Source organism: Fonsecaea pedrosoi (assembly GCF_000835455.1).
Source record: "Fonsecaea pedrosoi CBS 271.37 unplaced genomic scaffold supercont1.2, whole genome shotgun sequence".
NCBI classification, from domain to species: Eukaryota; Fungi; Ascomycota; class Eurotiomycetes; order Chaetothyriales; family Herpotrichiellaceae; genus Fonsecaea; species Fonsecaea pedrosoi.
Window position 1 is genome coordinate 4,725,038 of NW_013550614.1, and position 20,766 is coordinate 4,745,803.

Below are 20,766 nucleotides of genomic sequence, written 5' to 3' on the forward strand. Positions count from 1 at the left end.
CAGCCCCTCGTCCGTGCTAGCACATCCCCCGCACATGGCGAGACATTGATATAAACTTCAGCTGGGTGCCCTCGCTCTCCTTGAAGCACCAAGACCCCTTTCAAGTACAACGCCCGCGAAGATCAGATCTCAGACTCAGCGACCAAACATCTTCTTACCTTACCCCGGAGAACCATCCACCACACCCTCACAATGCCTTTCCACGCGACAGTCCTCTACCCAAATGACCCCGACACCAAGTTCGACCTGGATTACTACCTCAAGACGCACATGCCGCTAGTTGAGAATGCCTTCAAGAAACACGGTCTCGTAAAATGGGAGGTGCTCGAATACAAGCCCGGTCCAGACGGCACGCCTCCCAAGTTTGTTGTGGGAGGGACTTTGGTTTGGGATAGCCCCGAGCAGATGGGTGCGGCCATGACCTCGGAAGACGCAAAGCCGGTCTTGGGAGATATCCCCAACTTCTGCAACAAACAGCCAATCTTCCTCGGAGGCCCGCTCGTGGCGAAATCTTCCTATTAGGGCACAACTCTCGTGGTCGTCAGAGAAAGGGATGTCGATAGAAGAGGGCGTTCATGAGTCCATACAAGACGGATAGGAGATCTGCTGTGACCAGCGACTCTGAATCGAACACAAATCTACGGAAATACAGACATACTACTCAGGAAGTTTCGAACAAGAGCTTGCTCTAGCAATTGCAGGGACTATCTCTCCCTTTCCTTCTTGCGCATTTCCGAGGGAAATCGTAGCACGTATATTCATGTGTCTCCTTGGCCTGCAACGCCCATGATTATCGCCTCCTGTGCTCCCTCTCCTCCTTCGCCTCAAGAAGATCACCCATTGAGCCTTGTATTCTACTGTCCACCAGCACAACCCAGCCGCGAGTGTGTAGATAGGAGAGCAGCACACCAATGCTCTGAGCGCCACGCCTCTACATTTCACTCGGAAACCTCGCCTGGATCCCGGATCTAGCCGCAATCCGAGATCAAGGAACCCTGCTCGGGTCATTCCTAAGCCACCACTAACAGTCTGAGGTAACTCTTAAAGAACGTGGAGACAAGCTGAATCCGCCGAATGGCAAACAAGCAGGTAGGGGTCTCCTCTCACAGGTTCAAATGCGCTCTCAACTGAGCGGCGGCCGATGCAAATTAGAAAGCGGTTCCTGCTCTCTGGTAAACCTTACCATGTCGAACCAGGGGAAGGCAGCCCCATGCAGCAGACATGCTCAAGGAAAGATACTTGTCGAATCCGTCGGGGTCTCGGTCTCCAACGTGGAGAAAGAACAGTGCTTACCATGTGCCATGTTGCCGATCACTCTGGCTTTGACGTATGCCCTGCTCGTACCGGAGAAGAGCGACTTTTATTCGATAGGAGTCGAGGAGTGGTTTGTGATTTCATTTCTCGAGTGTTTGCAACACAAGTACTCCGTATAGAAGAACAGCAGGACAGAGAGTCGTTGAATGCCATTCGCAGAATATCGCTGATATACCACGTATCTCGATTACGAGGGCAGCGGACGTACCCGTTGTCATCCCTTCAACCTTATTTACGATGGCTCCCATTGCGCTTGACCAGGCCGTCGAGCAGCCAAATCTACACAAACCAACCAAGGCCGAGTCGAGTACCAGAGAGACAGGAGAAAGCATTCGTCTCGCTGCGAGAACCGGTGCGTATGACAGGCAGACATCCGGCGCCGCGCCCACTTACGTCCAGGCAAACCTGATCGCACTACCGTCGCGGTTTGCGGCGGATTTCCGGTTGTTATGCAAGAGGAACCCTGTCCCATGTCCCCTGCTGGCCGAGTCCAAGGAAGTGGGAAGATGGGATGAGCTGAAATCCTGGGTACCTGGAGTAACCGGCAAAGAGATTGCAGGAGATGTCGACCTTCGCCACGACTTTCCAAAGTACATGGTCTACGAGGACGGCAAGCTGGCACAGTCTCACTGTCGCGACGTCGGCTCGATTTGGAGCGAAGACCACGTCGGCTTCTTGATCGGCTGTTCATTCAGTTTCGAGGCCGCACTCGCCGCCGAAGGGTTGATTCCGTCCCACATGGCACATGGGAGGAACGTTCCCATGTACCGGACCACGCTTCCTCTATGCCCGGCCGGAGTCTTCAGCCAGTCCACATATGTGGTGTCGATGAGACCGTTCCGCCGAAGAGACATCGAGAAAGTCAGAGACATCACGCGCAGCTACGTCGCAACGCACGGCGAGCCAATTGCTTGGGGTTGGGATGCCGCGACCCGCCTGGGGATCAAGGACATCAGCAAGCCGGACTTTGGAGACAGCCCTATCCTGCCTGATGGCTCAGCACTCGTTCAGGGTATTGGCGACGAAGCGGAAGAATTTGTTCCTGTCTTCTGGGGCTGCGGTGTCACGCCACAAGAGGCGGTACGGCAAGCTGCTCTGGATGGTCCCGTCATTGGACACGCTCCAGGACACATGATTGTGCTGGACATAAGGGACTGGGATATTGTCCCAAGTACATGAACCATGAGCTAGGTTTTGTTCTTGAGGACTGAGGACAAGAGGATTACGACCGACAACCTATAACGTTATGATAGGGGAGGAAACTAATGACCAATTTCGACTATTGATGCTTGAAAGATGGGCTCATACATACATCCTAGCGGGAATGATTGTGAAATAACGATTATTTCGACCTGAATGCCTTGAGGATTCAAAGTATCATCCAACTCTTCCAATCTCATGATTATGCGTCAGCTTTCCATCATTAAAGATCGTCCGACTGCTTTTGACACAATATCCCAGTTGTACAATACCTACCACCTATATTGCCCAACTCGACCACATCTTAATGGCCATTGACCCTTAGCCCTGCTTCTCCATTCTTCTCCGAGTCTCCTGCGGCGACGAGTAAGGGCGACTTCACCTTCGAGGCAGGCGGGACCTTGAAGTTGCTTTTCAGGCCCATCCACGTCTGAGCATTATAGTTCAGCTGTCTCTTGCTCGACTTTGTCCAAGCCCAATCGCTGATCCCGAGCAACACGTTCGACTCGAGCACAAACGCCATGCTCCCCTCGCCGACCTTTTGGGGCACGAGTTCCATCTCCGACGCCCGCGCGTGAGTCGCGCTGTCGGGCCCGTGCCCGACCATGACATTGTGCAGGCTCGCGCCGCCGGGGCGGAACCCGCCGTCGGTCCGGGCGTCGTACTCGCCCTGGATCAGGCCCATGAACTCGGACATGGTGTTGCGGTGGTACCAGGGCGGGCGGAACGTGTTCTCCATGACGAGCCAGCGCGGCGGGAAGATGGCCATCTCGGCCACGCCCTCGGACGAGGCCAGGAGCGTGAAGATGGACGGGTCCGGGTGGTCGTACGAGATGCTCCCCACCGTCATGAACCGGCCCAGGTCGTACTTGTACGGGTAGTACAGGCCGTGCCAGGCGACCACGTCAAAGGGCGAGTGGTCCTGCTTCGCGGCGAACAGGCGCCCGCCGAATTTCGAGATGACCGTGTAGTCGCCGCCGGCTGTGTCGTTGTCGAACGACGCGACAGGAATCTGGAAGTCTCGCGTGTTGGCCAGCCCAAAGGACCCGAGGGGCCCCAGATTCGGCAGCGTAAACACGCCTTGGTGTAGCTCGAGGGCATAACCCCTGACTGGACCCTCTGGGAGAGACACATTGTATCGGATGCCTCGCGGGATGACACAGATCTCCAGCGGTCGGACGAGCAGGTGGCCCAGCTCGGTCCTGATATCAAGCACCCCGGTCTGCAAGATTATCAAGAGCTCACCGTCGGTCGAGAAAAAAGCGGTCTTGGGGTCCATGGACTGGCCCGCCGTGAAGATGAAGTATCCCACGCCCGTCTTGCATGCTACGTCGCCGGCGCCACATATCAGGTGCATCGAGTGGATCCAGTCTGCTTTCTCGTCAATGTCGAACGGATCCCATCGCACCTGGGTGGGAATGCGGATCAGGTTGTCGTAAGCGTTGCAGTTCGTGTCAGTGGCTTCGGGGTCGCCGTCCTCGTCAGACGCCAATGGTTCAAAAGGCTGATGCACCGCAGCAGGCAGAATCCGATACAGCCATGTCTGCTGGTTCTCTCCCCTTCCAGCCTGAAAGGCGCTGCCAGAGATCTTTTCGGTGTATAACCCAAACGGCGGCCGCTGGGGCGTGTTTTGAGCAATCGGCAGAGCGCCGTCAATTGCTTCGGATCTGGCTGCCTTGTGAATTTCATTGTCTCCTTTTCAGTCTCGCGATTGAAGAGGTCCATGGTTAGAAAGCAGAGGAGACTTACTCTTGATATGATCCGAAGCCGGTGTTGTATCTGTACTTCTCCGGCGTCTTGAAGTTTGAGAACGGCATTCTTTTCTGTGCTGCAGTCGAACTATTCAGACTTGTTTCTCGACACTACTGGTGCTCGTCACTTTTGGATCTGTCAACTACACCGCGGTAGAGCCACTATTATACATTATCATACGGCAACCTACCTTATAGTTATCCCCTATATTCAAAGCTCGCCACACGCCGCGCTCGGTGTGGTGGTCTGTGCCCACGCCGGTTTCCTGGAGCTCGGAAATTTTCCGAGCATCCCGTCTTGGTGCCCCTCCCGAGCCTCAGGGTCCCTCACGGAAATGCTTGTTTCTCAATCTGTTTAAGGCTGAAGTGGATGGGTTGGCCGTATCGTGTGCTGCTCTCATACCCACAAGTCGGCAGACTGAGGGTTTTCCTCGGTTGTAGCTGGCGGTCGAGAGCTGCTCGACCATACCTTGCACGATTGCCAAGTCGAGTGAGTGGTACCAGAGCTTGAAAGAAGGTATAGACTGGGACACACATGAGTTATACATGCAGGAAGCTTTGGGGGAGACTTCTGCTAAAGCCATCTATAGGAGAATATCACTACAGTTTATGCTGATGCGCATGCGCAGGGAGAAGCAAGCCAGCGGCCTCACCGAAGCCGACGTATCCATCGCTCTCATTCCCTGCAGACGCTCGTAGAATCACCTCGTCCCCATCTTCGAGCCACGTTCTGCTCTCTCCTCCGCTCAACAGTACCGGCTCCTTCCCATTCAGTGTCTTTTCCAGGAGACAGCCAAGCGACGAGGACGTCGAGCCACTGATGGTCCCGGAACCGAGCAGGTCCCCTGGCTTCATAGCACAGCCCGTGACGGTGTGATGGGCCAGCATCTGCGGAAATGACCAGACAAGACCTTCTGACGCGTTGGTGGAACAAATCGTAGTGGTCTGTCTCGTCTTGCCACTAACCAGTTGAACCTCTAGCCGCAGATCGTATGTAAAATCATCCCGCGCCTCCTGTAGGTACGGTAGCAGAGGTCCCGGATGCTTCAGGCCTGGTTTGCGGTATGGTTCCAGGGCATCGGCCAGGACGACCCAGGCGCTGATCGTGGTAGCAAAGTTCTTACCATTGAACGGGCCCAGGGGCACGTACTCCCACCTTTGGATGTCGCGGGCGGACCAGTCGTTGAGCAAGACGAAGCCGAAGATGTTGTCGTCGGCTTCCTGGACCGAGAGGGTGTCGAAAGCACGGTTCCCCCCACAGACAAATGCGCCGAGTTCAAGCTCGAAATCCATGGTCCGGCAAGGGACGAAGAGGGGCTTCTTTTCTGCCGCATTTATGTCCTCTACAATCTGGCCCCACGGGCGGCGGACGGGGGTACCAGACACGAAAATCGACGAGGATCGACCATGGTAAGCCATAGGGAGGTGGAGGTAGTTTGGCAGTAGAGCGCCGTTTTGGCCGCGGAAGAGAGCTCCCGCGTTGACGGCGTGGTTCATGCCTCCGTAAAAGTCGCTGAAGTCCCCAATCTGGAACGGCAACCTGGTCTGGACCTGTTGCAGGGGCACCAAGCATTCTTCCCGCAGCTGTCGATTGTCTCGAAGGCATTGAGGGTGGGGAGTGTCTGCTCTGAATATATCCTGCAGATACCGCCGGATGTCTCCTGAGAGCTTTCGACCCAGAGCAGCGAATGCATTCAACGTAGGTTGGACGAATACGTGAATGTGCTCATGGATCTCATCCAGAGCGCCGAATCCTCCCTTGGACGAAAATATGGCCAGGTTGAGTGCGAGATCGCCAATGGCCACTGCCGGTACAGGCGTCTGTGAGCCGGGAAACAAGGCAACGCCAAATGGTATATTGGCGAGGGAGAACGGAGAATCGCTAGCAATGTCGAGCCATGATGCAGGTGCCATGTTGGGTGTAGAAACCCAAGGGTCCAAGAAGCGGCTGAGAACAAGCAAGGAGCTCTAGAATGAGCTTCGAGAGGAGCCTGATACTAGACATGTGCATGTATGTAGCCTTTCCCCTCATTTAGCATCTTGCTGCACCGTCTAACTCGGAACGAAGCATTGATTCCATCTAGATTCCGTTGGCTCCGAAAGTGTAGCCTTGCGCCTCGTTACGGAAACGGCAGTTCGGAAGACCCACTTGGTAGAGTGTCCTGACACAGGGACAGCCTCGTTCTTCTTCTTGCAATCCCAACGTTCAAGACGACTGCACACATCTTGTGAGGGGCCTAGACTTGGGGGGGAGCGACGTGGTAACACGTGGGTCATGTTAAAGAAGCTATCGACTATCTGTGGTGGCAGTCAATACAGATAGCTATTTTCACTTCACTAGTGAGGGTCCTGGATGAGAGGGTATGCGGCAAAATGTGAATGCAAGTTGGAAGGTGAGAACCACTCTCTCATTGAGTTGTCGGCTTTACATGGAATATGACACGGCTTCATCCACGCCGTTGTCGAAAGAACGGCTTCTCAACGCGTGTCCTCCGGAGTCTTGCCGGCCACGAGAAAGAGGCCACCGTTTTCGTATAAGTCTAACTTGGTGCGGTATCCGCGACAAAATGAGAATTGGGCACTCAGTCCACGACACATACCTTGAGACTTTCCTAAGTCTTCGGGGATTGCGTACGACGCTGACTGTAACAAGCTTGAAAATGCCGTTACCCGAGCCACATTCAGAGGTAACGAGATGGCAGATGTCAATATTGGGATAATACTGGTTGTGGAAATGCCCAAAATTTATCCCATTTCCGTCTCGACAGGACGACAAAGCTGCGCAGTCAATGTCCAGTCCTCTTAATAAATCTGTGAAGTTTGCACATGGTAATGGTACTGTCTGTCTACATCTTTGGAAGTTCAGACTTCTTCTCTTCATACTTGAACCGAGGAAGTTCAAAGGCCTGCGTTACTCGACCGTAAGAGATGCCCCCAAGGCGATACACCGGTCGCAACACCGCGGGGTCAATGATCCCCTGCTGCTGATCATATGCGTCTTCGCGAATCCAAAACCGCACACCCTCAATGATGGCCATAGACCCGGACTTGACGCCTTTGTGGACGCGGCTCTCGAAATCCTTGACCTCGAGTAGCTTGCCCTCGACACTGAAGACGCTCTCCTTGACTCGGGACACGTTGACGTCCTTGCACGGGGCCGGAGTCAGACCGGAGACGTCCCATTCGCTCAGGCCGTAGGGCGTGTCGATCGAGGCCGCATTGGCCGCTTCAATAAAATTCTCGCTGATGATGTTGATGACGCACTCGCCCGTGGCCTTTAGGTTTCGCAGCGTGTCCTTGTCATTGGAACCGGCGAACCCTATAACAAAAACGGGCGGATCGTGGTTCACCACCTGTGTGAAACTGAACGGCGCCAGATTCTGTGTGTTGCCGTCCACGTTGCGAGTTCCGATGAACCCGATCGGGCGCGGCACGATGGCAGAGATCAAGAGCTTGTAGTTGTTGTGTGCCGGTCGTCCTGGCTCATTGGGATCGACCTCGACGTGTTGCTTGTCAAGACAGGCGCCCCCGTCGGTTGCGCCGGTGCCCCAGTTCCAAGACGGCGACCGGGTTTTGGTTACGGTGAATTGGGCAGCGTGGTCAAAGTCAGGACGGGACTCCTCCACTTCCTTGAACGGCCGTCGGGCTTGAGACATGGTATCTTATATTGTAGAGGTCGTCGGGCTCAGGTGTCGACACTTATCTCTGGCAGTGGATGAGCCGAGGGATAGACATTGATAGAAAGTACCTTGTACATGGCGTCGAAGAAGCTGACCTCGCTAAAATCAGACGAATCCTGTTGTGACCTAGTACAAGGAATAGCCGCCTAGCTTTGTAAGCTAAGCAGGTTAATTAATAGTGTCGGGGACAACCATCTTTGTCTATCTCTGACCCCCTTGCGAGCAAAGGCTCTTTCACCAACCCATCGACGACAAGAGACAGGGAGTTGACAATGCTCAACAAAGGATACCTTGAGCCAGTCACTTTGCGCAAGGATTTCGGAATGACGCAACACCCTGATCCAGCATTGGTGGCATTTTATTATTTAGTTATGGCATTTCTTGGGCGGCCTGACGGAATATCGGAGGCTTTCCGAGCAAACTTGTCAGATCCCGCCCTCGAAGATGAGTATCAGGTAGCTGACTTGAGCGGCTTACCGGCATTGCATGTATATGACATGAGTCTCTGATATGCTAACCCGTGGTGGAAAAGGGGACGGACATGACGAGAGCATAAAATACTTTGATGTTCACCGAGGGAAACGTATTCGGCCCTACTTCAGTACCGGAATGCTCTCGCGCTTTATCATTCGTGAGTGAATCTGCCGTCTTTACGATTTGGCAAAGATACAAGACCTCCAATGACTCTGATCACGACGACCTGGCCGAAGGAGGTGGGATGGGCGTTGTATCCCCTCCTCCTCGCGGCCGCCAGCGCAGTTGCTCTCGTGGTCTACGAGTTCGTTCGCTGGTCAGCTCGACTGCCCAAGTTTGGTGGCCCTCCTGGAAGGCCCATCGTGGGCAACCTCTGGCAAATCCGTCAGAAGGACGCTCCAGAACAGTACCGCCAATGGGCCAAGCAGTACGGTCCAGTCTACCAGATCCAGCTGGGCAACATCCCGGTCCTGGTGGTCAACTCGGCCGCAGCGGCCAAGGCGATCTTCAACCAGAACTCGCACGCGACCAGCTCGCGACCAGAGTTCTACACTTTCCACAAGGTGAGCAGCATCTCATCCATGAAAGGTCAGTGAGGGGAAACACTATTGATATCTGACGGAACAGCTCATCTCCGACACGGCCGGCACCACCATCGGGACCAGTCCGTACTCTGACTCGCTTAAACGAAGAAGGAAAGCAGTCGCATCGGCCTTGAACCGGCCGGCCGTGGTGAGTTACATCCCTCACCTTGATAGGGAGACCCGTGTCTTCCTGTCCGAGGCGCTCAAATACGGCGATTCGGGGAAAAAGGGGATCAATCCCATGCCCCTGTTTCTGCGGATGAACATGAGCATCGGTCTCACGCTGCACTGGGGATCGAGAATGGAGTCCCAAAATGATCTCTTCCACGAGATAGTCCATGTCGAGGACACGATCAGCAATTTCCGAAGCACGACAGGTAATTTGCAAGACTATATCCCACTCCTCCGGCTGAACCCGTGGAATACCCAGTCGTCCCAAGCGGTGGAGATGAAGCTTCGCCGGGACAGGTACATTGAAATCCTCGACAAGGACCTAGAGAAACGGATCAAGCAGGGCACCAACAAGCCGTGTATTCGAGGAAACGTCCTTGTGGATGAAGACGCCAAGCTCACCGAGATGGAGCTCAAGTCTCTCAACCTCACCTTGCTCGCGGCCGGCCTCGACACCATGAACTCGGCGGTGGGTTGGGGGATGGCCTTGCTGGCGAAGCGACAGGATATCCAGAAAAAGGCGCTCGAAGCAATCCGTGAGATTTATCCTGCCGACCGTCCGCTTTGTGATGCCGCGGATGATCAAAGCTGCATCTACCTGGTCGCTGTGATCAAGGAGATTCTGAGGTATTTATGGCCGAAATTCCCGAATGGCTCTCGTCTGTCGAGTTGCATAGTACTCACTCAAACCCTGCTCAGGTACTTTTCCGTGACGAGGCTATCGTTGCCCCGCTGCACCATCCAAGACTTCGTGTACGACGAGAAGATGATCCCCAAGGGGACAGTGATATTCCTGAACGTCTGGGCCTGTAACATGGGTGAGTGAGACAACAAGCTGTTTACGACACATCACAATAAGCCATTCCACTGACCTTTCTTGTTTCACTCAACCGTAGATCCCGAACTATGGGACGACCCCGAGTCCTTCCGCCCTGAACGCTGGCTCGAGACGCCCGACGCCCCCATCTTCACCTTCGGCACAGGCGGGCGCATGTGCGTGGGCATGCAGTTGGCGTACAGAGAGCTCTACGTGCTGTTTCTGCGCGTGCTCAACAGTTTCCGCATCGAGCCGGATGGGTTCATCGAGACGCGCCCCATTGAGGGGGTGGCGAATCCGGCGTCCCTCACGACGCAGCCCAAAGAATACAAGGTGCGATTTGTGCCGTGGAACCTCGCTGAGCTGGAGCAGGGGTTGAAGGCAGCTGAGGGCTGAAACTGGGCATGGAGTGGGTAGGGGCCGTGGTGATGTGAAGCGGTGATTATTAGCTGAGTCGCAGGCCATTATGGGTAGCTTTACGATGTAGATTGGGCGGCACGACTATATACCTGTGAGTAGGTCAGTTGAGCGTCGATAGCTTGTTGGTGTAGGTACGAGGTACACAGTACAGCCTCTTCTCGAGGCGTGTCTCGGCGCTTCGGCCCTTAAATGGCTAATGTCCCCCGGGATTAGCCGGTCTTCACCAGAGTCTCCCACGCCTAATCGTAATCGTCAGCGCCCGGCCCCCCCGCAACCCCGCAAAATCCGGAACCCTAAGCCCACTCATCCCCCCCCCCCCTTCTAACAGCCTCGGCGCTACGAGAGACAAATCCTCCAAAGACGACGCCCCCAAATGTGCTGACGACACACTGTTGAGCGTTCCCTGCCATGTTTCTTCTCTAGAAACAGAACTTGACTTCCGCTAACAACATCATCCAATTCTTCGAATCGACCGATCAAGGCATGACCATTACCGAAGAGGTTCTCCGTTGAGACGAGATGTCATCCAAAAGACCCAACGACAACAGTGTCGAACTTGCCCCGAAAACAAAGAGGTCTCGCTATGTCTCCAACGCATGGTATGTGAACTGGTTGCAAAACAAGCTCCTTGGCCTATACGTCACTCGCCTGTCCCGACAGTCTGTCTGTATGGTCTGCTCTGATACTGGGCTCCTGTAACAGTAACGAATGTAAACGGCGAAAGGTCAAGTGCACAGGCGATGAGCCCTGCGAGCGATGCCTCAATAGTATGACTATTTGCAGCTATCCGCGAACGCTAGCCCGAGGAGACGTCGATGGCCTCTCGACTTCTGCGTCCAGGCAGCACGAGGATAACGGGAGTACTAGCCTGGCCAATATGGACATGCAGATCCGAACGATTATGGCAAAGGTCGACAGTCTCCATCAGAAGATGAACAGTCTCTCGGGTGGAGGTACTTCTCTTCACGAAGCAACCCATTCAAAAACCCCTGGTCTTGTCAGCCTTGTCGAGCAGCAGCAGAATCCGTCGACAGAGACTACGGACGAGACGTCTTCGAACAGCGTGCTCCCGAGAGGCGGATCGCCACGGCGTCTGACCTCGCCGTCTGGGGCTGAAACCCTGTCCCCAGAGTACCATGGCCCAACAAGCTCGGAATTTACGTTTACAGTGGCCAACGAGAGCTTTGGCGATCTAGGCATCGGCGGCACCACCGTCGGCAATGAGAGCCCGAAAGAGGCCATGAACCCGTCGTTCTCACTGCCAGTTATGCCAGGGGGCCACACGGCAGATAAGAAGTTGCTGGGACGACTGTTGACTCGAGACCCGCTATGGACGATCCAGCGATCCGACGCATTCAGGTGGATGAATATCTACCACGACAGCCTCGGAGCCATGTACCCAGTGGTCGAGAGCCAGCATCTCGAGGCCAAGACGCATATGTTGTTCGATGCCCTAGAAGCGATCAAGGCGGGCAGATATCGGGACCATTTCAGTCGAGCGCTGGAACTGCTATACAGCGGCGCCATCAACGAGGCGAAACTGCTCATTGCCATGGGAAGCATCATGGAACTGGGGGTCGGCAACAGCGAAATGGCCGTCCAGCTCGTGCAGAGTGTGCTGGATTCGTCGGATGACTCATTAATGAACGCGGAAGGAATCCACGGAGTTCAACTCCTCGTGCTTACCGTGAGACCCCATTCATGTGCACCAGACCACCCTACAAAGACCCCAGAGCTGACCCCGTCGACCTTTCTCCACAGGCACTATTCTACCTACACCTGGACGAAGAGCTCAAGGCGAGCAGGTACGTGTGCCTGGCGTCGCGAAGATGTCTGGAGATGGGACTCCACCGTCGCGAGACGCTGCTGAAGCATTTTCCGGCCGAAGCGCCGCGAAAGGAGGCGCTGAGGTTCTTTTGGTCCGTCTTCATGCTGGACAGGCGGTCGAGCCTCGGGCTGGGGGTGCCGTTCGTGATCCAGGACAGTCTCGTCGACCCGAAACTGGTCGCCATGCCATTCGACCACCTCTACCTCCGGACCATGATCCCCTTTACCAAGCTGTCCGGCAAGGCGTGGCACATGAGCAATGTTTTCAGCAGCAAGGACCCAGATGTGGTGCGCGACGAGGTCGATTACCTCGACTACCAGCTTTTACAGTGGCAACGGCAGATCCCAGAGTCCCTCCGATATTCTCCTGGATCGTCTGGGCCTAGTAGTGATGAGCATGCGGACCCATCCCGAGTCGCACACCCAACGGATTCCACCCAAGAGAGATTCCCCCAACGATCAAAATTCTTCCTCAGCGTCGCCCTCTGCGTGCGCGCGAACCAGCTACGGAACGTCATCTACCGCCCGCTTCTGCAATCGCCGTCGCGGATCCAAAGCCACAGCGCCCAGGCGACGACGGCCTTCCTCGCGGCCCAGGACTCGCTGCGCGTGCTCGTGGAGCTCGAAACCTCAACGGACCTCCTGGAACGGCACACCGTCTTCTTCAAGCACTTCATCGTCTCGGCGCTGGGCAACCTGCTCCTGCTCGCCGTCCACGCCGCGGCCGAGTACTGGGCCCGGATCCGCGACACGTTCTACGCGGCGCTGGCGCTACTCAGAAGACTGAGCACGCGCTGTGGCCCCGTCATGCGCGTGTGGGACCGTCTCAAAGGCCTTGAGGACTTGCACGACAAGATTGCTGCACGTCGGCGTGATGCTGGGATGTCGGCGGCAGCGGTGGTCTGGGATGGTGATTCCGGCGGACTGCGAACCTCTGAGAAACCTAACGCGCGGAATGACGAGTGGAGAGGTGGCCCTTTGGATACGGATCAGACCCTGGGCTCAGAGCAGCACGACGACGACGGCGGCGGCGGCGAGTACATGTTGTTCGACTCGCAAATCAGGGATGAGTTCGCCGGCCTGTTTGATTCCTCGCTGGACGTTGCGGACTTGTTCGATTTTCCTGTCGAGTGACCAGCCGAGGAGGAGATTACAGAGCGGAGAATGAAGCCACGGCAAAGGGCTGCGAATAGAGATTGTGCTTACTTACTCCAGAGAAAGGAGGAGAGGAGGGACTCTCTGACAGCGGCTATCACAAATCGTCGTCCGCAATACCCCACCTAATGCTTGATAAATGACGCATTCGAAGCGTGGACAAGGACGTTGAGTGCGGTTAGTTTCTACTTGTGACATTCGACTGATAGAAAAGCATTGGATCTGTCCCTGTCTGATCTCAACTATGGCTACCTATCCTTTGACTCCGGCAAGCACTCTGCCAGGACACCAACTCCACGGGTACCAGTGCGCTGAGGTTGAACAATGTGGACTCGCTCCAAAATAAAAGCATGAGAATACCCCCTGATCGGAATCCTGTCTTTGATAGCAAAATACTTCCCAGACATGACCTTTTCACCCATCTAGCCGCCGTACTTCAATTTTGATTCTTTCATGGCCCAAAATCTTCATGCCCGTTCTTCTCACACTTCCTGCGCTAATGAAACGAAGTACCAGCACCAAGGTAGGTCCTTTAAGCTTCGTCAGTGCTTCAAAAAGGTCCCAGCTCGCATGGCGTCGACGAATGCTGGGGTGAAAGCGACGATTTCGTTGTATCTCCGATCGTTCCAGCTTTCCCCATGATCTAATGGCACAACTCGGTTAGCTCTCTCTGTAGGCCGAGCCATCGAATCTGGCATAGACTTACAGAGTCCCACGACGACAGATCGCCAGCCACTTGCATCGTGGAAGAGGAGGCACACCATACCTCCCGAACAGCCATAGGTTCCCACAATGCTGCATTCTCTGGTTTGCGCAAAAAGGCTGTTGCCAGACCTACCGTGGCATGGGTCGGACATAACGTTTGTCTCGATTCGACCAAAGGCTACGCTCCGGTTGTGAGCTGCGAATGTCGAGTTGAAGCTCTGAAAGATTTGTTAGACTCTATTGGCATATGACGACTGTTGACTTACAGGTGGTCTTCCTGCCTCTGCAGGATTCAAGAGCCGGGCTTCCTCACAAAACAATCCCCACGTGCTCAATATGCCGGCTTCCCTGGCGAATTGTTTTCGGACAGGCGACACGTCGCTATTCTCGACAAAATCATCGTCACCGGGGTAATAGGCTGCAAAAAGAGGCAGTGACGATGGGTTGATTTGCTCGAAAGAGGTGATTGACCCATTCCCGGGAGATGGCGCTGTAAGTAATGCTGATAGGTCGCTCAACCTGATTGAATGTGGTGGATGGCTCTCCCCTTTTGCTGTCCCTTGATTCAACTCAAAAATTGCAATGTCGGAAGTTCGAGAGAGCCTCAGGAGATGGACGGGCCACGAATGAGAATCTGAAATTCGTTAGAAACTTGCAATTGCAATGAGACTGAACAGGGGCTGTACACCTACCGCTTGTGCTCACCCCTGGACTAGCATTCTTCCTATTAGAAACGAAGGCTCGCGGTGTCTGTGGATTTGCATCTCTCAAGGACCTTTCGGTCTCATCGGCATTCGTGTCCTCGACCGTCTTCAGAAAATGGGCGCACGTCACAAATTTTGTGCGGTCCAGCCAGAAGCCGGACATGGCGACTCCATCCACTGCTTCGAGTTGGCCGTCCCTGTGCGATGGATTGCGAAGCACGGTAATGAAAAGCCTGCCAGTGGCATATTTTGCGAGTTGGCCGACATGGTCCACAGCCTGCAAGCATTAGCGGCCAGTATGACAGGTTCGTGAGAGACTTACCGCTTGTACTTGTTGAGGGTCTTGCGCAAGATACTGGACTTGAGCATAATCCCGCGTGCCAAACGCTTCAATCGAACCATCTACCTCCACTTGCAAGCTCTTTTTCCAAAAGTTTGTTGACGTGTCAAAGCACGGACCACCGAATTGTCCAACCATGTTGAAATACACAGGAGTAGTTCTGTAATCTTGTATGCCAACGAAGATGCTTTCTCCCCTGGAGCCCAGTGCTGGGTTTATAAAAATGGTAAGTCAAACATCTTCAGGGCAATTGCTCGTTGAACGTACCAGGGGATTGCTGTTCATCGGCATTGTTTTCGTTGTTTGCTGTCTCTCGCTTTCTGGGAGACTGGCGTCCGCCACTCAGCTCGTCTTTGTCCATGCTGCAGGCTGATGTCGCAGATTGACAATGGTTTACGAAGAGATGCGCAGTGGTTGTGAGACAGCCAGTTTGCTCAATGACCACAAAGGTTTTGTGGCTCAGGTGTTCTAACAGCTCCTTTTTTGAATTGAAGAGTCCACACGACGATGTTTACATTCCTGATGAAGTTGGCCTCCATAACGTTCGTTCATTGGAATGCATGTCATCTGCGCATCACCAAGTTGAAAGTAATAATGTGACACAAATATTTCAGAGCATAGACGTTCAAGACCACATGAATATCACTGAATGTCGATACATACCAGAGATTTCAGTTTCCCCCTTGCTTCCAGCACTTTGTAGGATTGATGGAACAGCTCATGTAAGACACAGAACAAAGGGACAGGCCAACTCAACGGTCATGGGTTCTTGTCTTCATGTTTTTGGAGTGCCTCGCATGCTTTGAGCCCCTGCAGGGGGAGTAATTTGGTCTCGGGAAGTGAGCAAGACAAGGCAACTGAGCTGCCATGACGAATATGGAGAGGATATTCGTCCCCTTGTCAATGCGCCATTGATGGCAAGCTGAAGGCAAGTGCTGGTGGCAGTGGAAGGAGATTCAGAGCGTTGGCACGCCCGAGCATGTGAAAGCGCATAATTCTTTTGATCCACCGTAGTCTTGGCTACTTCGGAACGTTGCCATCACTTCGCGCAACTACTGTATATCACGTGATATCAATTTTTCTCCACCACCGCGTGATGTCTTCCTCTTTCTGGTCAATCAGTGCTCAAACAAGTCAAAGTTTGCGCAGAGGCGGCATCTTAGTTCCTGGGCATGGAGCAGCTTTCCCGGCTGAATCGGAGTTGCACGCCGATGGTTTCCTTTTCCCTTCGACTTTGTTTGAACTTTAGCCTAAATTCAACTGTCTCCAAGCCTTGCGTGAATTGGGGAAAATTACAGGCCGCCTCCAGAATAGATTCAAACAAAATGAGGCAACGGAATCTCTCCAACGAGAATTGTCGTCCGCATTGGGTCCAAGGAAACCAATTGAGCAGCATCATCCAAGGCAGACCGAAGCAATGGCGACAGGAGTCCTCAAAGTAAAAGATTCCCAGGTGGTTGATGAAGGGGGAAACCCAGTCATTTTACGAGGCTGCGCAATAGGGGGATGGCTCAAGTAAGCTCCACCAAGTACATCTGTTCCCGCCTGGCATCGTCTCTAAGACAGAAAACCAGTATGGAAAACTTCATCGTTGGCTATCCCGGACATGAATCGAGCATCCGGGCTGCGATGCTGGAAGTCATGGGCCAGGAAAAGTACGACTTCTTCTTCGACCGGTGGCTATACTACTTCTTCACAGAGGCCGACGCAAAGTTCTTCAAGTCCCTTGGTCTGAATTGCATCCGCATTCCTTTCAACTATCGGCATTTTGAGGACGACATGAACCCCCGCGTGCTCAAAGAGAGCGGGTTCAAGCACCTGGACCGGGTAATCGACCTTTGTGCAAAGGAAGGTATTTATACCATCCTCGACATGCACACTGTCCCGGGTGGTCAAGGTCCTGGCTGGCACGCCGATAATACGACGAGCTATGCCGCTTTCTGGGATTACAAGGACCACCAAGACCGGACGGTGTGGCTTTGGGAGCAGCTCGCTCGCCGCTACAAAGGTAATCCCTGGATAGCTGGGTATAACCCCATCAACGAACCCTGTGATCCTAAACATGTGCGTTTGCCCGCCTTTTATGCCCGCCTGGAGAAAGCAATCCGTGCGGTTGATCCAGATCATATCTTGTGGCTCGACGGGAATACCTTTGCGGCTGAGTGGAAGGGATTTGACACCGTGCTCCCAAATTGTGTCTACGCGCTGCATGATTACAGCATGATGGGCTTTCCCACCGGGCGTCCGTACGAAGGCACTTCCGAGCAAAAGGAGAGACTGGAGGCTCAGTTCTTGCGCAAGTCGGAGTTTCAGAGAAGGCACAAGACGGCCATCTGGAACGGCGAGTTCGGTCCGGTGTACGCAAACCCCAAATGGGACGAAAACGCCGAGGAAGTCAACCAGAAGCGTTACAATATGCTAGGTGAGCAGTTGCGCATCTACGACAAGTTCCAAATCCCGTGGTCCATCTGGCTCTTCAAAGACGTCGGCCTCCAGGGAATGGTGTACACGTCACCCGACTCGCCCTGGAACAAACTGATCGAGCCTATGCTGGAAAAGAAGAAGCGGCTGCAACTGGACGCATGGGGAAAGTACCCGTCCAAAGAGGTCGACGATGTGATGCTGCCCCTCATCAGCTGGATAGACTCGGTCTCGCCCACGGCGAAGAACGTCTACCCATCCACGTGGAACACTGCAAGACACATTGAGCGTGCGGTCCTGCAGACCTTCCTCGCTGAGACATTCTGTCAGGAATTTGCCGAGCTCTTTCGCGACAAGGACACAGATGCCTTGGAGGAGCTGGCGAAAAGCTTCAGCTTCGAGAACTGTGTGCAGCGGGAGGGGTTGAACAAGATCATGTCCGACTATGCCGCCGTCGCGTCCAAGGCCAAACCCACCTGAACATAGCCTAGGCAGAGTACCCAGTACACTGATTTGCATCACCTCAAATACAGTCAGCCCCCGATTCATTGAGACCATTTTGATGGCGGCGCCTTCAGACTGGTCCACTTCCCACGAGGGCAGACCGGTAGCATGATGCTCGGGCGTTTTCCGGAAATCTCAGACCATTTGCCTATCTGCCTCAAATGTTTTCTTGCCTAAATTCCATTGTCTTGGTATCGGTAACCCATTCGTGCTCAGCGTTGACTCCAATCAGTTGGAGACCTGTGGAGACAAGTCCGCGGGGAAAATGAGACCACAAGGCTGAGTTCAACAAGTTTCTGTAGTCTATTTGCTTCGGCAGATAGTAAACTCACAGCATTGTCTACCCTACATAAGATCCTCGAGGCTCCCCATGTCTTCATGCACAGGGCAGTCCCACTTTCTCACATTCCCAAGCAAAGGCATTTCTCCTTGAGCTCCCTGTCGCCGATCTGAAGAGTGACTAAGCCAGCATGTCGAAGGCAGTTGCTGGTCATGACATCTCTGCTAAAGATGTCGCGAATGTGTCTGAGATCACCCACCTGATCCAGCAAGACAAGATACCATGGTACAGGAAGAAGAATCTTCGTCGTCTTTATCTGTTTCTCGTGCCTGCTGCGTAAGTACTGTCCCCTTGGAGTTCATAACCAAATACCTTCCTTTGTCCTAGAAGTTGTTTCCTGGATCGAAATGATGCTAATTCTGGCATCATCAAGGCTTGGAATTGAAGCCACAAGTGGCTTCGACGGCAGCGTCCTCAACGGGCTCCAGGCTGTCCAGCCCTGGGAAGAATGTAGGTTGCGCGACTCGCGACGCAATTCAAACCTAACTCATTGTCCCAGACTTTGGCAACCCAAATGGAGCGTTACTTGGTGTGATTACCGCCGCCTTTTCTATTGGTGCTGTGGTCGCGGTGCCACTCGTCCCCTACGTCAACGATCGCTTCGGCCGCAAACCTTGCATTGTATTTGGAAGTGTGATTATCGTCATCGGTGCAGTCTTACAGGCGGCGGCAGTTGACAGTAAGTGGTGTAAGAGTTGCTTCTGTCAGTCGTCCGCTGACATGCTCAAACAGTTGCCATGTTTCTGGTGGCCAGAATTATCCTTGGAATGGGAATCGTATACGGAATTAGTGGAGCATCCCAGCTCATCGCCGAGTTGACATATCCCAAAGAACGGTCCGTGATCACAGGTCTTTTCAACGAAAGCTGGTATGCTGGAGCGATCCTGGCTGCGGGTATTACTCTGGGTACTTTCTCCTGGGACAGCAACTGGAGCTGGCGTTTGCCGTCGCTGCTGCAGCTCTTGCCCTCGTCGTTACAACTCATGTTTATCTGGTGGGTCGCTCTCCCTCTTTAATTGTGCAGACAAGTTGACGTCTCCAGGTTCGTGCCGGAATCCCCGCGTTTCTTGATTTCAAAGGACCGCCACGAAGAAGCTCTGGAGATCCTGATCAAGTATCATGCGGAAGGCGATCGATCAAGTCCATTGGTGGCAGCAGAGTTCCAGCAGATCCGCGAAACTATCCGCTTGGAGATCGAGAACACCAAGAGGCCGTGGAAAGAGCTTGTGACATCCGGCGTCAATCGACGGCGAGTGTTCATTGCAGCTTGCGTCGGCTTATTCTCGCAGTGGTCAGGCAACGGTCTGGTCAGCTACTACCTGAGTAAAGTCCTGGCCACTGTCGGAATCACCAAAAAGAGAACGCAGAATGAGATCAATCTCGGCCTTTCCTGCTGGAACTTGGTAACCGGGATATCGGGAGCTCTGCTAGCCCATTTCCTCCCCCGGAGGCGTCAGTATTTGATCTCGTACTGTGGCATGACGCTGCTCTTTGCTTGCTGGACTGCGGCCTCGGCGGTGTATGCAAAAGACCACTCAAACAACTCGGCTGCCATCGCTGTTGTTGCACTGATCTTCATCTATTACGGCTTCTACAACCTCATGATGCCACTCACCTACATCTTCATCTGCGAAATCTTCCCCTTCATCCATCGGAGCAAGGGCGTCGCCATCACGCAGTTCTTCTCTCGTGGCGGCAGCTCCTTCAACCAATTTGTCAACCCAATTGGACTGCAAGATATCACATGGAAATATTACATCGTGTATGTGGTGTGGCTCGCTGTGGAAACAAGCGTTATTTTCTTCGTCTATCCTGAAACACGTGGGCCGTCACTCGAAGAAGTTGCCGTGATCATGGAAGGTGACAAGGCCAAAGTCGAAGTCATCGAGGTCGGTGCGTCGACAGGAAAGGGAGGAGTGGGTGTGCACGAAGTCGAGAAAGCCTGAGCATTGTCTCCCAGCCAAGTCGCGGACTGATCAGGATGGTGTCCCGTATCATATTTCAAAGCTGGTGTATCAGTCAATCAGAAAATGAAACAATTGCCAGGCTGATACGCACGAACTGTTAGAGTAGTGGATCCAGTCATTGCCATGTGTTACATGATCAGCAACGGCACGTCTTACCTAGGCTGCGCCAGCTTGCAATAATGAAAGTTGATTGCTTGATAATGTGATCACAGTGGAGGCTGAACAAAGCCCTGAAGCCGGCGCCAAGAGTGTTAGAGTTTCAAGCCCGCGCAGAAGGGCACCTAGACCAATGGAGGGTTGGAGGTCAGCACCGTCCCGAGGTTAGTGCCTAAAGGACCCCCTGATTGACTGATCATCGGTAACACCAATGACGCTGGTGTGCTAGGCGTCAT

The 20,766-nt window shown here is 53.8% G+C and overlaps 10 protein-coding genes across 10 annotated transcripts; 6 read left to right on the forward strand and 4 right to left on the reverse strand.

The window, feature by feature from the left end:
• Positions 1-192: 192 nt before the first annotated feature.
• Z517_03690 (uncharacterized protein) lies at positions 193-522 on the forward strand (the record flags this gene model as incomplete). The annotated part of the gene is made up of 1 exon (XM_013432794.1): positions 193-522. The coding sequence occupies one exon, from the start codon at positions 193-195 to the stop codon at positions 520-522; it is 330 nt and encodes a 109-aa protein (XP_013288248.1).
• A 1,029-nt stretch (positions 523-1,551) lies between these two features.
• Positions 1,552-2,493, forward strand: Z517_03691 (uncharacterized protein; the record flags this gene model as incomplete). The annotated part of the gene is made up of 1 exon (XM_013432795.1): positions 1,552-2,493. The coding sequence occupies one exon, from the start codon at positions 1,552-1,554 to the stop codon at positions 2,491-2,493; it is 942 nt and encodes a 313-aa protein (XP_013288249.1).
• A 325-nt stretch (positions 2,494-2,818) lies between these two features.
• Positions 2,819-4,331, reverse strand: Z517_03692 (homogentisate 1,2-dioxygenase; the record flags this gene model as incomplete). The annotated part of the gene is made up of 2 exons (XM_013432796.1): positions 2,819-4,181; positions 4,264-4,331. 2 exons carry the CDS (start codon positions 4,329-4,331, stop codon positions 2,819-2,821), a joined length of 1,431 nt encoding a protein of 476 aa, XP_013288250.1.
• Positions 4,332-4,865: 534 nt separating this feature from the next.
• Z517_03693 (fumarylacetoacetase) lies at positions 4,866-6,179 on the reverse strand (the record flags this gene model as incomplete). Its single annotated transcript, XM_013432797.1, has 1 exon — positions 4,866-6,179. One exon carries the CDS (start codon positions 6,177-6,179, stop codon positions 4,866-4,868), a length of 1,314 nt encoding a protein of 437 aa, XP_013288251.1.
• A 932-nt stretch (positions 6,180-7,111) lies between these two features.
• On the reverse strand, positions 7,112-7,921 carry Z517_03694 (uncharacterized protein; the record flags this gene model as incomplete). The annotated part of the gene is made up of 1 exon (XM_013432798.1): positions 7,112-7,921. The coding sequence occupies one exon, from the start codon at positions 7,919-7,921 to the stop codon at positions 7,112-7,114; it is 810 nt and encodes a 269-aa protein (XP_013288252.1).
• A 704-nt stretch (positions 7,922-8,625) lies between these two features.
• On the forward strand, positions 8,626-10,387 carry Z517_03695 (uncharacterized protein; the record flags this gene model as incomplete). The annotated part of the gene is made up of 4 exons (XM_013432799.1): positions 8,626-8,982; positions 9,047-9,801; positions 9,874-9,992; positions 10,071-10,387. 4 exons carry the CDS (start codon positions 8,626-8,628, stop codon positions 10,385-10,387), a joined length of 1,548 nt encoding a protein of 515 aa, XP_013288253.1.
• A 543-nt stretch (positions 10,388-10,930) lies between these two features.
• On the forward strand, positions 10,931-13,372 carry Z517_03696 (uncharacterized protein; the record flags this gene model as incomplete). The annotated part of the gene is made up of 5 exons (XM_013432800.1): positions 10,931-11,010; positions 11,114-11,222; positions 11,262-11,364; positions 11,446-12,098; positions 12,173-13,372. The coding sequence occupies 5 exons, from the start codon at positions 10,931-10,933 to the stop codon at positions 13,370-13,372; spliced, it is 2,145 nt and encodes a 714-aa protein (XP_013288254.1).
• Positions 13,373-13,935: 563 nt separating this feature from the next.
• On the reverse strand, positions 13,936-15,503 carry Z517_03697 (uncharacterized protein; the record flags this gene model as incomplete). The annotated part of the gene is made up of 6 exons (XM_013432801.1): positions 13,936-14,036; positions 14,100-14,316; positions 14,365-14,732; positions 14,791-15,079; positions 15,125-15,351; positions 15,410-15,503. 6 exons carry the CDS (start codon positions 15,501-15,503, stop codon positions 13,936-13,938), a joined length of 1,296 nt encoding a protein of 431 aa, XP_013288255.1.
• Positions 15,504-16,559: 1,056 nt separating this feature from the next.
• Z517_03698 (uncharacterized protein) lies at positions 16,560-18,043 on the forward strand (the record flags this gene model as incomplete). The annotated part of the gene is made up of 2 exons (XM_013432802.1): positions 16,560-16,657; positions 16,717-18,043. The coding sequence occupies 2 exons, from the start codon at positions 16,560-16,562 to the stop codon at positions 18,041-18,043; spliced, it is 1,425 nt and encodes a 474-aa protein (XP_013288256.1).
• Positions 18,044-18,537: 494 nt separating this feature from the next.
• Z517_03699 (uncharacterized protein) lies at positions 18,538-20,353 on the forward strand (the record flags this gene model as incomplete). The annotated part of the gene is made up of 5 exons (XM_013432803.1): positions 18,538-18,683; positions 18,781-18,857; positions 18,907-19,086; positions 19,140-19,401; positions 19,450-20,353. 5 exons carry the CDS (start codon positions 18,538-18,540, stop codon positions 20,351-20,353), a joined length of 1,569 nt encoding a protein of 522 aa, XP_013288257.1.
• Between the last annotated feature and the right edge of the window lie 413 nt (positions 20,354-20,766).